Source organism: Dermacentor variabilis, unplaced genomic scaffold, assembly GCF_050947875.1.
Source record: "Dermacentor variabilis isolate Ectoservices unplaced genomic scaffold, ASM5094787v1 scaffold_13, whole genome shotgun sequence".
NCBI lineage: Eukaryota > Metazoa > Arthropoda > Arachnida > Ixodida > Ixodidae > Dermacentor > Dermacentor variabilis.
The window spans coordinates 36,420,970-36,436,153 of record NW_027460291.1 but is presented as its reverse complement, the minus strand read 5'-3'; the positions used below and the strand labels follow the sequence as shown (position 1 = coordinate 36,436,153).

The following is a 15,184-nucleotide window of genomic DNA, read 5'->3' as shown; positions in this document are numbered from 1 at the left end:
CCATCAGTCTGGGCCATTCACTTAATATCACACCCAATCTTTATTATAGTATATGGGTACGAACACATCAAGTGCAAGCTCCTTGTGATGCTTGCCATCTGCTGCACCCTTCTGCTTTGCCTCTCCAGGTCAGTGAGCATGCATTGCAATTGGTCTCCTGAGTTACTAAGCAAGGCAATATCATCAGCGAATCGCAAGTTGCTAAGGTATTCTCCATCAACTTTTATCCCCAATTCTTCCCACTCCAGGCCTCTGAATACCTCCTGTAAACATGCTGTGAATAGCATTGGAGATATCGTATCTCCCTGTCTGACGCCTTTCTTTATAGGGATTTTGTTGCTTTCTTTGTGGAGGACTACCGTGGCTGTGGAGCCGCTATAGATATCTTCCACTATCTTTACATATGGCTCATCTACACCCTGATTCCGTAATGCCTCCATGACTGCTGAGGTTTCGACTGAATCAAACGCTTTCTCGTAATCAATGAAAGCTATATATAAGGGTTGGGTATATTCCGCACATTTCTCTTATCACCTGATTGATAGTGTGAATATGGTCTATTGTTGAGTAGCCTTTACGGAATCCTGCCTGGTCCTTTGGTTGACAGAAGTCTAAGGTGTTCCTGATTCTATTTGCGATTACCTTAGTAAATACTTTGTAGGCAACGGACAGTAAGCTGATCGGTCTATAATTTTTCAAGTCTTTGGCGTCCCCTTTCTTATGGATTAGGATTATGTTAGCGTTCTTCCAAGATTCCGGTACGCTCGAGGTTATGAGGCATTGCGTATACAGGGTGGCCAGTTTCTCTAGAACAATCTGACCACCATCCTTCAACAAATCCGCTGTTGCCTGATCCTCCCCAGCTGCCTTCCCCCTTTGCATAGCTCCTAAGGCTTTCTTTACTTCTTCTGGCGTTACCTGTGGGATTTCGAATTCCTCTAGGCTATTCTCTCTTCCACTATCATCGTGGGTGCCACTGGTACTGTATAAATCTCTATAGAACTCGTCAGCCACTTGAACTATCTCATCCATATTAGTAACAATATTGCCGGCTTTGTCTCTTAACGCACACATCTGATTCTTGCCTATTCCTAGTTTCTTCTTCACTGTTTTTAGGCTTCCTCCGTTCCTGAGAGCCTGTTCAATTCTATCCATATTATAGTTCCTGATGTCCGCTGTCTTACGCTTGTTGATTAACTTAGAAAGTTCTGCCAGTTCTATTCTAGCTGTAGGGTTCGAGGCTTTCATACATTGGCGTTTCTTGATCAGATCTTTTGTCTCCTGCGATAGCTCACTGGTTTCCTGTCTAACGGCGTTACCACCGACTTCTATTGCGCACTCCTTAATGATGCCCATGAGATAGTCGTTCATTGCTTCAACACTAAGGTCCTCTTCCTGAGTTAAAGCCGAATACCTGTTCTGTAGCTTGATCCGGAATTCCTCTAGTTTCCCTCTTACCGCTAACTCATTGATTGGCTTCTTGTGTACCAGTTTCTTCCGTTCCCTCCTCAAGTCTAGGCTAATTCGAGTTCTTACCATCCTATGGTCATTGCAGCGTACCTTGCCGAGCACGTCTACATATTGTATGATGCCAGGGTTTGCACAGAGTATGAAGTCGATTTCATTTCTAGTCTCACCATTCGGGCTCCTCCACGTCCACTTTCGACTAACCCGCTTGCGGAAAAAGGTGTTCATTATCCGCATATTATTCTGTTCTGCAAACTCTACTAATAATTCTCCTCTGCTATTCCTAGAGCCTATGCCATATTCCCCCACTGACTTGTCTCCAGCCTGCTTCTTGCCTACCCTGGCATTGAAGTCCTCATCAGTATAGTGTATTTTGTTTTGACTTTACCCATCGCCGATTCCACGTCTTCATAAAAGCTTTCAACTTCCTGGTCATCATGACTGCATGTAGGGGCATAGACTTGTACCACCTTCAAATTGTACCTCTTATTAAGTTTCACAACAAGACCTGCCACCCTCTCGTTAATCCTATAGAATTCCTGTATGTTACCAGCTATTTCCTTAATCAGGAATCCGACTCCTAGTTCTCGTCTCTCCGCTAAGCCCCGGTAACACAGTACGTGTCCGCTTTTTAGCACTGTATATGCTTCTTTTGTCCTCCTAACCTCACTGAGCCCTATTATATCCCATTTACTACCCTCTAATTCCTCCAATAACACTGCTAGACTCGCCTCACTAGATAGCGTTCTAACGTTAAACGTTGCCAGGTTCAGATTCCAATGGCGGCCTGTCCGGAGCCAGGTATTCTTAGCACCCTCTGCAGCGTCACAGATCTGACCGCCGCCGTGGTCAGTTGCTTCGCGGCTGCTGGGGACTGAGGGCCGGGGTTTGATTGTTGTATTCATATAGGAGGTTGTGGCCAAGTACTGCACCAGGGTGGCCAATCCTGCTCTGGTAAGAGAGTGCGTTACCGGTTCTGGTCACCGGGATCAGGCCGCACTCCAGGCCTGTTTGTGCAATTTTCTCAACACACGGGTTTTTTTTGTATTTTCCGGTGGAGAATTGCGCGGCACCGGGATTTGAATCACGGTCCTCCATGAACATACATTCCAGCAAATCGCCTTCGATTCCCCCTTGCGGCTTTTGCACGCAAGTGTACATACCCCATCTGTGAAATCGGCAAGATTATGTGTGCCGCTGCGAGGGAAGCAAGCACTTGAAGAGGAAGGTGCCTGGAGGTGGAGAAGAAAATTGCACGCCAGTTAAAGCATGGAGGAGCGCACAGCAAAGCACTGCCACCTAGAGGAGAGTCTAGGTGGCATTGACGATAATGGGGAAGGAGAAAGGGGGTGAAGCATCACGAAGGAGGAGGGTGGGCGGAGGTGCACTGGGTTGACCTCCTTTGGCAGTTGCTACAGGTTCTGTGTGCACTATGGATGTACCGGGTTTGTCTCGTGATTGAGTGGCTGAGCGCCGAGCAAGAAGGACGGAGCAGCAATTCAAGCGGCGGCAGGCCGAGCATGAGTCGACCGACCCCAAAGTTGCCAAGCTCCGGGCACGAGCTGAACAAGTCCGGCAAAAGGCGCAGGCTTGGCGTGCCCAGGAGACTCCAGAAAAGAAAGAGAAAAAGGGGAAAATGAGCTGGGTGAATAGTACATTACCAAATTACTTGAAATAATAAAGACCGGGCATTTTATTGCTGTGCCTGACCATCTTTCCTAATGGCACCTCACACTTTATGAAAATCGAAAGACAGACATAAAACATAGCAAATAAAAAATAAGCCTTAAAAGAACGGCCAGACTTACACACATTCAAAGCATTTTTATAACACTCTACACGCATTCCACAAATAGGGAATGGCACCCATACGCTTGTGCGTAACCCGCATTCACGAAATGAAATGTCACTGTAACTTTTTTGTTCTCCATCTGTGAAAGTAGTTGCTTATACAGCCGCTGCCATTTGTAAAGTCAATCTCCAAAAGCAAACCAGCCCCGGAGTTACTTATTCTTGCTTATTGCAAAGCAAGGGGATTAAATTTGGCAGGTTTGATGCCATGTGGTAACATATAAGGGATTTATTCGCTAGTTACCTGCTTCTAAGTTTATACGCCATGTGATGCCTGCAATTGAAAGGGCTTTCCACATCTACTGCCTTGGCTGTGAGTGGTGCTGGCTAACACTCCTGAGGCTAATCTTGTACACATACGCAAATACCCAAGAAAGTGGACAGGAAGATGGCTGGTCACAGTAGTTTAATCTGTAAAGCACCACATGCGGAATGCAGAAGATGTGGGTTTGGCTGCCACATGTGGCAAGTTGTCTTTTCCCTTATTATTTCAACATTTTAGCTGAACATAATTTCCTCCTATGCTTTTTATGCCTTGTTTTCTTTCTTGGTTGTAACTAACAAAAGATTGAGCCCCTCAGATCACCTTATCTTTCTCACCTATTATTTGGCTGTCACTTGCATGTGCAGGCGGCTACTTCGATGGTCCCTGGGTGGACCTGCAGGTGGCAAGCGGGAAGAACTGTTCCGGCGGGACTATCTTGCCTCTTACAGTGTGCTAGCTGTCTCTCCAAGCCGTAGTTACCTTGCCCTTGGAGGAATACGTGGACATGTGGCCATCATTCGATGTGGTATGTTTTCTCTGGATCATGCACTAAAATTTATTTCTTGTTAAATGGGTGAAGTGTGCAGATAACTTTGGTGCTCAGTGGATTTTGTCATTATCACGATCAGCCTACTTCATGTCCATTGCAAGTAGAAGGCCTCAGCCAGTGCTCTCCAATTACTCCTGTATTGTATCAGCTGACTCCATTCTATGCCTGCAGATCTCATAAGCTTAACACGCCACTGAATCTTGTGCTGTCCTTGAATGCTTTTTCTTTTCTTTGGCCTCTGTTTTGTTACTCTAATAGACCTTATTGGGGGTGAGGACATACTGTGGCGCCACCGGATTTCAGTGCCAAAATCACGTGTAAAGTTGGATAAGGTGCGAGAGCGTCTGGTTCAGCGTCGTCGTGGGCTTTGCTTTTCATTTACTGCCACTGATTCTTGGTGCGTTGTAGGAATTTTATGCAAGAGCATTTGTTCTTAGTTTTGATTTTAAGGTTTTATGCGCTGTATGAAAATATGCAGTGTCTCTCCATGCCGTTGTGGGCCAGATATTGCTTTACGTACCATTGAAGAAATAGAAACAATGGCAGCTTCTGCAGAAGCTCGACGGTGGTTAAATCATGGGATGTAAAATTCAAAGGGTGCATATACATGTTCAAAATAACAAGTTCCATTCACAAGTGTGAAGCTGTCAAATACTTGAAGCGACATATATGCCACTGATGCAGTTAGTCATGCGCTTGGTAAAGCATCATGTCTCGTAAAACAATGGCTTTTAGATGGTTTGAACATGTGAAGAGATCCTGTCGTAGACATCTTCAATTTGTTTGTACATTTTATTATTATTGTCATTATTATTATTTTAACTTTCTCGTGGCCAACGTACAACACCCCTGTATATTATGTTCGTTTCAGTCAGATTGCTACTTTTGGCCATCTAGGTACTGGAAATGTGACTTAATTATCTGCATAATTTGATAGTGCAAGTCTCTTCCTCACTGAACTTACGGTTATTAGAAATCTCTGTAGCTGCTTAGGTTTTATTGCCCTTACAATGCAGAGCCTTCGAGACCAACATGCACCTTAATTAGCTTGTATACGAAGTGTATCATGCCGCGTAGTTGTGTCTCATTCCCATGCACCCTAATGAATGATAACAGACAATATTGTGCTGTAATTTTCTGTTTTTAGTGTCAAAATGCCCAAAGAGAACTGAAGAAACAAAGCAAAGCTAAGAAGTAAGGTTGGGAGGTGGTCATATTTTTGTTTTGTACTGTAAAATTGACGGAATTTGTTCTTACGTTTGCTTCGTGTAGTAGCCAAAGTTGTCTTTGCACTGCTGATGAAACAAACACAAAAAAACAGTCAAGTATTTTTCTTTCACTACAGCAAACATTATCGCCAACTGTAACCAAACTGCATCTTCAACGCTGACAATCTTTCACTACAAGTTAACTTACTGATAACGAAATTCAAAGGCGTGGTCTCTAACCCATTAAAGTTGCTGAAAATATCTCTGACCAGTTTACTTTTGCATAGGCCGTCTCTTCTCGCTGTATTCTAAGCAAATAAATCTGGCCAAAACAAGAACAAATTCCAGCCTTTGCTGGATATTTTCCTTGATGAGCTTACTAAGAATGCCCAGAGTAACATTTTTCTGTTCTAATACAACAGTCAGTACCATTTAGTGACAAGGGCAAATGTTTATGAACAATCAAAATAAAATAAACCTTAAAAGTGCCGATCACCTTGTTCAAGGTCGCAACTAATACACTGTAACCACGTTGATGCATCACTGAGAGCGTCCTAAATCAGAGGGGGAAAACAGATTTAACTCGAGTGTCACCACTCTTGCATGAGGCCACGACGACGTGGCAGCGAGCAGCAGAACAAGTCCACGCTAGCAATGATAGACAGAAACAAGGAGTAAAGGATAAGCTGAGAGCATGGCCAGTTGACCCATGTGCAGCAGAGCGAATGATTCTGATATGAAAAGAGGTTCCAACAATCCCAAATGCATTGCGAAGTTTGGCGAATGTCACATGTAATTTCTTACTTTTGTTCAAGGAGCAAATAGCAATGGTTGCTCTCTCTGGCATGACCTTGCTTGGGACGTTGCAAAGGGCAGCAGTGCACTTTGGTAGGAGTGGAGTGGTGTTTGTGGAGTGATGTTAGGGCCTCTCTTGTAGCAGAGTGCACAACCCAGCACAGTGACAAGGCGCGTGCCAAGGTTTGTTGATGCCTTAGTTGGAGGTTGCTGTGGCCACAGAACTCCGTTTTCACTTTTTTGGTGATATTGCAGCTGCACACAGAATATGGAAACCTTTGGGTAGTGACTTCTCTCTGGTATTTTTGCACTTGCGATTTCTAACTATCTATAGTTGGATGCAAAAACTTTTTGAGGTAAGAGGTGGAAAACACATAGATTTGAAACTGTGTCAGAAAAAAATTTCTACTTTACCAATATTTTGAGACATCAGAGTGCGAGTTAATGAGGGTTTACTATAATGTTGTTTTATATGAGTGTACACACCAGCCATGGTAGCTTAAGCCTGGCCCTCGTGGCACAGACTTTTTCGCTGAAGTACGCACGTCAGAAAAGAAACCAACTTGCCGCAGTATTTTTGCTGCACCGCCCCTCGCGTGACATTATTCTGCAGGAGGGCTTGTTGGGGTAGTTGATGCTTGCTTAACGACATATTGTAGCGCAAAGGTGCAAGTACAAAGAAGACACACAGACACACACCACAGGCACTACTAACAACACCACTAACAACTACTAACAAGTTGTTAGTATATTCGAATCTCGATAATTCGAATACGAAGGGTCCCGAAAATTTGTTCAAATTAAAAGAAGTTTGAATTAAAAGAATGACTTGTTTTTAAAATATTTGTTCACCATAGCACGATGCACGAACTGTGCGAGTCATGAAATATTGCGGTGCGCAAGCACACAGTGATTGAGGACCACAAAACTGCCCACGCCGGCGAACGCTCGCTTCCCAATAATGGCGGAAAACGGTACTTCAGGAAGTGGGCTAAGCTGGCGCTGGGATGATGGCGCGGAGGGAGATACAAGGGAGTTGAGAGGGATGGCGGGAGGGAAGTGGATTTGCTTTCCAGCCAGCTTACTGGATGGCGCTCATTACCTCTGCTACCTACTGCCACCGAAGCAGCAGAGTTGCCGAGGCCGGACTGGGCCTCCGTTGCTGCTTCCCTCTGTGTGCTCGCAAGTTTTTTCCTTCATCTGCCAACAGACCGGTGCTCTGTTTAGCTTCTGTGACCTGCGTTTTTAAAGTGTGGAGATGGGTTTGCACAAAGCTCACTCTACGAGCGACGATCAGGAAAGGGAACGACGCTCCTCCACTCTGCAACGCACAAAGACGCTACAGCAGGGTTCGTCGACTCTCCGACACGACGCAGAAAATGCTCCAGAGTCAGATTGCCAACAAACGTGGGTTTATTCACCCAAAATACAACACAGTACGACATTCACGGCGCTTATGGGCAAAGGCTCACCGTAAGACCGAACGAGTATGCGTGCCCGCTGCGCTGGGGCTAACTGTGTAGTGGTCCACCAAGCGCGACAACGAGAAGTCGTGGGAGCAAAGGTCCCATGTAACTAACTCGTTTGGGGCCTGTGAGCATCTGTTGTGGTGATGAAGCGCTCAGCGGAAGAGAGCTCGGGTGGAGAGAGCACCAGGGGGCTGCCACTTGAGAGGCCAATCGGGGTGCGTCCTGGTGACACTTCCTTGCGCGGTGACTCGAGCCGGGGAGAAAGAAGCATGGTTTACATTGGAAATAAGCTCCGGCGCGCTAGTCGTATCCGCCATGTTGCGGTTACGGCGGTGGTTCCCGGAGATCGAGCTAAGCACAGTGCACAAGCTAGGGGGAGAAGGTGAGTCAACCTTGCCAAGTGGCAAGGTTGACTCAGCCAAAGTGGGCTAAGCCAACAGGACAAAGTCCAAAAGGGTGTCACCGTCATCATTAGAACCAGGTCAGGAAGAAGATGCCACAGCAGTCGAAGAGGTGAAGGTATTGCTTCTCTTGATGCGAAGCCAGGTGGGGGCCAGCCTTGGACAAAAAAATTCCACACACCAGGAAGGGCCCACTGCCAGGAGGAAGAGACGGAAGCCCAGGAAGGACAAGGTGGGGCAGCACTGAGGGTCAGCCTACAGCACTTGAGGTCCGCCAAACAGGAGCTGCCAAGGATGCGCGAAGCGTGGCTACCATTTTGGTGCAGCAGCCACAATGAATGTCACTGGGCTCTCCGGATTGCGTGCTGACAGGAAGGACATACCGTGATGCCTGGCAGCCGGGCTAGCAGCAGCAGCCGGAGTAACCACCCTCAGTCGGGGTCTAGCGCTTGACTGGGCATATCAGACGCAGTGAGTGGCCGCCTAGGCAGCAGGAGGCAAGGCTGGCACGGTAGAAGTCAGTCACGGCAGCAGGTGCAGGGACAGCTGGCATCATGGTCAGCAAGACTGGTGGCACAGTGGTGGGACCAGGCGTAGCAAGAAGACTCAACAATGCTGGGGAAAGGACAGGAAACCCCTCCGGCATAGCCGGTTTGTTAAAAAAAGAAAGGTGCTCACCCGGCTGATTGCCTAAAATGGGTTGTTTGCCAGGCTGAGGCTTGGGCAACACATAAGAGGGCACATTAGGCCACAAGGGTCTGTCACCGCTTCTATGTGTGCCCACGCACTGTAACTGCATTTCTCTGTTCACCTGCCTGGTAGGGAATGAAGTCTGGCTACCAGCTGGTGGGTGAAAAGCTGTCTAGGTGCATTTCTGCAGGTTGTACCGGTGGTGTGGCTTGGGGGGGCCAGCCATGTCATGGTTTGCCTGTGGTTCGTTGATCGCCTCCACCTCTCCTCAGTCGCTGCTTCTGGCAACGAAAGGTTTGAGGTCCAAGATGTGAACTGGACCACCAACTAGTCTCTTTTGAAAGTTAGCCAGCTTGCATACACGAGAAAACCACGGCCAGGCGGCGCTACTGCACCTCCTGACAGCGCCCCCAATGTGGAAACGTCAAGCAGCGCGGTCGCGCCGTGGTGCAGTGTCTGCTTTGTTTACATTGTTTCGTCCGCGCTTTTCTTCGCTGCTCATGCTCACGGCGCTCCGTTTTCGATGGCGGCAGATCGCCTGCTTGCACAACAGCGATGCAAATATTACAGTGCGGTTTCAAGAAGGTTGCCGACGCCGACGGCTTTTTTCGTAGCGGCAACCTCACGAAAAGGGAGCATCTGCTTCCGCACATGTACGGCGTTGAACAAATTGTGGACGGTGATGTGACAGTGAAAGCCAAGTGCATGTCACAGGTGTCCGACAAGATCGCGTAAGACGTCGAGTTAGAGGTATGCACCAAGTTCAGAAATTTAGCCACTTTTATTTCAATTACAACATAAGTCACTCTGGCAGCAGGAACTTCTGTTGTCATACTACTCGATGACTGCAGATCTGGTGGGCTGCTTGTTGACGGTTCTGTAACTTCAGAAAAGCATGTTCTGGAGTCTGTTTCACATGTGTCTTGTTGCTGCTCAAGAGTTGTGTCGCTGCAGCACGAAAGCACATGTCCCGTTGTTGCTGACTGCTGAGAAGACTGCTGTGATTGCCATTGGTCTGTTAGACTCCGCTCCCATCTGCATCGCATAGAAATGAGACAGTATTTGTGCCTATTTGTTATGGGAATTAAATTACTCCCAATAATATGTTTGAAAAGGTAACATTCCTGTGATTGTGTGCATATATTATTCTATAAGAGTGCTACCACTACAAGTTATGATACTTGTACACTGCCAGTCGTACCTTTTCACCCTCTCTTGATCTGGTGCTTTCTTTCTGTATACACGTGGGAAAATAGTAGGGATGTATGATGGATGCTTACTTAGGTCACTCTTGCAGTTGCCAACGAAATGGGTGCTGCAAATTAACGTGCTTTTTGATGGCTCCCAGGGAGTGTCATCAGCACTGTGAACATAGAAAGAAAACATGCATTAGGCACCAATAAGCATGGCACTGTACTAACAAGAAAGACCCTCTTCCCATTTTCAGCAACATGGCCTAGCTTATAGCTCCTTATACCCTCTCAGCCTTAGGTTCAGGCAAATCACAAATTAAGATGTTTTTGGCAAACTGTACACGCCTTTAATATATGGTGATTCGGAGATGCCTGTAACTTGTGCTGCCTATTTCTTGTCACATAACATCACTGCATGGCACGAAGAGATTATTATAAAGCTAATGCAGTAATGTGGAAAGTTGGGCGAGTTAGTGATTAATAATCATACCGTGTTGGTGAAGCGGCGCACTGACCAGTACAAAGCGAGTGTCCTGTATTCTTGTGTGTGTGTGCCTTGTCCTGATCAGTGCGCTGCTTCACCAGAACACTAAAGCAGTTTCCTTCCCAGAGTACACAAAATACTAGAGCACAACAGCCAAAACACACATCTGCTCAAAATTAACAATTTAAGTACTACATAGGTGCATATTGCCGTATATCATGCTGCAATAAATATTTAATGTATACCACGCCTTATTCAGTGCACATGTTGGAGTCATTGCAACTCATTGCATTAGTCAGCAAGGTATCTCTTCACTGCTCATGAGAAATGGCTCGTACAGACTGCTCCGCGAAATGAACCGAGACTACGTTAACCAGGGATTAACTTGAGACCAGCAGCACGAGCGCAAGCATTAGCGATACGTGCCTCACCAAAGCAAATCAAGTTCCTCGTCGGGCGAGCAGTTAAAGTAAGCTCGCGCTGATGGCCGGCTTCTACAGGAAATGAAGATTTTTGGCAGGAAGGCTGAATCAGGAAGAATGTGCAAGGTGGTAATTACCTTAAAGCATGCTTGGATATTGTGAACTTAGAAAGCAGGGCCAAACAACAAACATAATGCGCACGCCTAGAGTGGCTGCTTTCCGATATGCCGCTTACCGACCCACGTGACGACCGCAGCTGGCATTAAATACGGTCTGCTACCACACAAAAGTAGCGCGCAGCCCCTTTCGTTACCTGCACAACTAGTGATTTAAGTTGCAGCGTTTGGAAAAGGGAAATAGTTCTCTTGAGCTCGTCCTTGCCGATCGCGAGGGAAGGCACAGTGCAGTCAAATAAATTCGAGTGTTTTAAGTGCCAAAACCATGCCAAAACCACGAAATCATTATGAGGCATGCTGTAATGGGTAGTCTCAGGAATAATTTTAACCTCCGGGGGTTCTTTAACGTGTACAAAAATCAAAGCACACGGTAACAAGGGTGTTCTTGCACTTCGTCCCTATCAAAATGTGGCCGCCGTGACCGGGAATTGAGCTCGCGCCGTCGAGCTTAGCAGCGCAACACGCATGCATTTACCGCTAACAAATGGTGGATGTCACCACAATTCAACTACGTGACACGACTAAACAAACGGCCGTGCGCTAAAAACAGACATATCACTATTCCGTTTTCATTGAGCGGCTGTGATACTGCACGCGAATGCGAAAGTATGATACTTACTTGACTCGGCACACTGCAGTTATCCATGCTTGTCGTCTGTCCTTCTCATACCACTTCCCCGGAAATCTGTAGAACTTCACGGGCGGCGTTTGACTTTTCGTGTTTTCGAGGCTGCTGTGGCAATCAACAACACAACAGTATTGCGTGCCACCTTTCCTGGCTGATTAAGTCACACCCGCCATCGCAAAAACAACGCGCTCGAGCGCTTCCGCTGTACAGAACATGGGCGCGCGCTAGCGCAGCGACGACCTTCGAAACTTCCATTGGTCCGCTAGGGGAGCATTTGGCACTGGTGCCGTGCAGGCAAACTTTAGGTTGCCTCGTCTATACCAGAGGGGACATTTTGCTCTCCATTCGGTACGGGCCCTACCATTTGGCCGACAGGAAGGCAGAGATGCCTTTGGCAGTGTCACTGTCAGACATGGTTGCGTCTGAGGACAAGGTCGCCGGCACCATAGTGGACGTCCTTATGTGACTGGTCGTATTAGGCCTTCTGTCCAGCTCGCACTTTGGCCGGGTTGGAATGGGCCAGGTCAAGGGCCGCGTCCATCCATAAGCGCAGTTCTGCTGCGTAGCCGGAAAGGCCGGCTTTCATGGCGCACGCCCTGCTGCCGGTCCACAATATGCAATTCATGGAGTTTGGCCACTCTCACCCGAAGTTGAGGAAAGCTGGCGTGTACCCAGTTGAACGGTTCACTGTGGACCACAAGAAGCCTCTCTCGTTAAGACAGACATCCCAATTCCTGTGTTGTTGGGCAAAGGCCGTGAGCAAGGGCATGAGGTTTTGGTTAATCCGCTCTGTCGGGTTGGCCTGTGGGTGATACATGGTTGTCTTGTGGTGCTTAATGCCAAAGGCAGCACATGAATCCACGAACACCTTGGCTGTGAAGTAGGATGCGTTGTCCAATATCGGCTCTGCCGGAAAGCCGAAGCAGTTAAAGACCTTGGTCAATGTGTCCCAGATTGCGCAAGCCGTTAACTTCTGAAGGGGAAAAAGTTCAACCTATTTTGTGAAGTGACCTGTGACAGCCAGGAGAAAAACGTAGCCTCGCCACCTTTTGGGAAAGGGTCCCATAAGGTCACAGGCTGTGACTTGCCAGGGTAGCTGGCTGTCGATTGGCTGCATGAGCCCGGGGGGGTTTGCCCGCACGAGGCTTCATGCATTGGCACACGTGACACGAGCAGGTGTAGTGAAGAGCGTCGCGCTTCATGCCTGGCCATGTAGCAGAGTGGCACAACTTTTGAAGTCTTAAGGCCACTCGCATGTCCGGCCAGCCGCGAGTTATGGAAATGGCTCAGGGTGGCTTTCCTTAGACTGTGGGGTATCACCACCTTGAAAGACTCCTGGAGAGCCTCCTCAGATGGGATATAGTGCAGGAGAAATCCATCGGTGTCAAGCAGATACGTATCCAACGTGCCCGTAACAGTACCAGCTGCGTCGCACTCGGTGCCACCAGCAATACCAGCTGTCCGTGTGCGCCCAATGGCTTTGCCGACCCGCTTCTCTTGGAAACTTGGCTCTGTGAGCCAGTCAACGATTTGTCGACAAAATGGATTGCTCTGCCGTGCCTTTAATAGTTCTTGCCTGCTGAAGATGATACCAGAGGAAGTAATGGGATCCACTAGGTAAATATCTTCTCCCGAGGCTGGCAGTCTCAGGACGGCTTGGTCATTGGGGGTCGCGCTGTTCAAGCCATTGGATACACAGGCTCCGGTCTCTACTTATTGCGAATGCTCATGGGAGTGACGGACCAAAGGGTCAGACGCTGAAACGGGGGCGCACAACAGGGCATCAGCCACCACGTTCGAACTCCCTTTCCGGTAGCGCACAACAAAGTTGTACTGCGGCAGTGTCAACGCCCAGTGCGCGAGGCGGCCTGACGGCTCGCGCTAGCGCTTAGGGGAGGATGAGGGTCATGAAAACCTTTTTCTTTTTTTCAGCTTATGTTGCTTAATTTTTGTGTGCATATATATTGTAGAATGCTGATTTCAAATATGTATTCAGATTTCAAATATGGCGCTAGGAAGAAAAGATATGACAGAATACAATAGTCCTAATTAGGTCATTTGTTACGGGCCTTTGTAGTAATTTCTCATTAAAATAAAGTGTTCTTAGGAATAAGCAGACATTTCCAAAGACCCACTGCACATCCTAAAGCTAAGCAAATACCAATAAAGTAATTGTGATTATCACAAATAAATACCAAAGTTGGGAAGAAAAGACAATGGTGGTAGTAATTAGCCTACATTTGGTCTAATTAATAATTATCACATTTAAGAAAGAACGGAAAGCTTTAGGATGTAGCTGTTATATTACTAAAGAAATTATACCTAGTTCACCGAAATCAGTTGATGCAAACATTATCAAAACTTCATAAGGCAAAAGCACTTGACGAAAAAAAGAAGCTCGAGATAATTGCCACTACCTCTTTTGTCTATTGAACAAGGAAAACCTTTAGGCTCTAGCATGTCGGCCAGCTGTTGCTGAACACAATAACACCAAACTTACTGAAATCGATTCATGAAAGCTTTATCAAACCTTTCATAAAAAGGCACTTGACGAAAAAACACATCCAGAAAGTCACTTTCAAGTTTTCACTTTCAAGCGTCGCTCCTTAAACGGAACTGCTGCTTAAATGGAACACCAGCCTCATGATTGGTTGGATTTGTATTCATGCAGTGCTCTTGAAACATGAAACTTTCAGGACACATCTAATCTTGCGTGCTGCTTACAAATATGCAATTAAGTTTTTTTTCTAAAGTCAATAAAAAAACTAGTTAAAAATTTTGCATGTGACTTGCAAAACATTTATTGCAACAGGATAGCTAAAAGTAAGCAGGTATGTTCCTAAATGTTCAAATACTGCAAGTTAGTACTTGGATGTTTGTATCTGTACTTTAGCCAAAGTTATGAAATTCTAAAGTTGCATGCCGCTTTACAAATGTGAATTCTTGTTGGGGATTTCTACTGGATATCAAAATATTTCAGTGTCCTAAGACACTATATCATAGTTTTTGTGCACTCTCAGACTCGCCTTCATTCAGGGAAAAAAAAAAGAATGATGATAATTGAATGAGTAGAAGGGACAAAGTTCTGATCCCAAAATTATAAACATTAAAAAAGCTGTACTTGAGAAGAAAAAAACTAGAAAAATAAACTGGGAATATATAAATTTCAAGCTTCAAAACCAGGAAATAATAATAACAATATAATTAAAAAACGTGCAATCCTTCCGCTGATGTGGACATTAGGCGCACATATAGGCTCCTAACAGAATCTGGAGTGCACCGACACGAACCCGCGTACGCACGAGAGGCACGGGAATAGGCATCGGCACATTGTCTGCGGTATCCAAAGTAAACCTACACGTGGGGATAGAGGGCAATAGTTAGCTTTGCCGGCTGCGTTATTGCAGATGCGGTATGAGATTCCGCAACACAGTGACTTATCTCGGGCGCGATCTCGTCCGCTCGTCTGAACCTTAGGGTAACCACCTCCTCTTTCTTGCTGTAGGAAGCAGAGACGGCTTGTGCTTCGCTTTTCGTGGACGTGTGTTCAGTTTCCAACTTTTTTTTTAGAGACTGTCTATTTGT

General features: G+C 46.5%; 1 protein-coding gene across 4 annotated transcripts in view; it reads left to right on the top strand.

Annotated features, from left to right (window-relative positions):
• LOC142566760 (tRNA (34-2'-O)-methyltransferase regulator WDR6) overlaps positions 1-15,184 on the top strand; it is a 247,736-nt gene that overhangs the window by 115,897 nt on the left and 116,655 nt on the right. For all 4 annotated transcript variants that reach the window (XR_012825126.1, XR_012825125.1, XM_075677651.1 and 1 more), the window contains exon 10: positions 3,949-4,109. Coding sequence is in view for 2 of the 4 variants with exons in the window: in XM_075677651.1 (XP_075533766.1) it covers positions 3,949-4,109 (161 nt within the window). In the remaining 2 variants the exon portion in view is untranslated. The remainder of the gene's footprint in view (positions 1-3,948; positions 4,110-15,184) is intronic.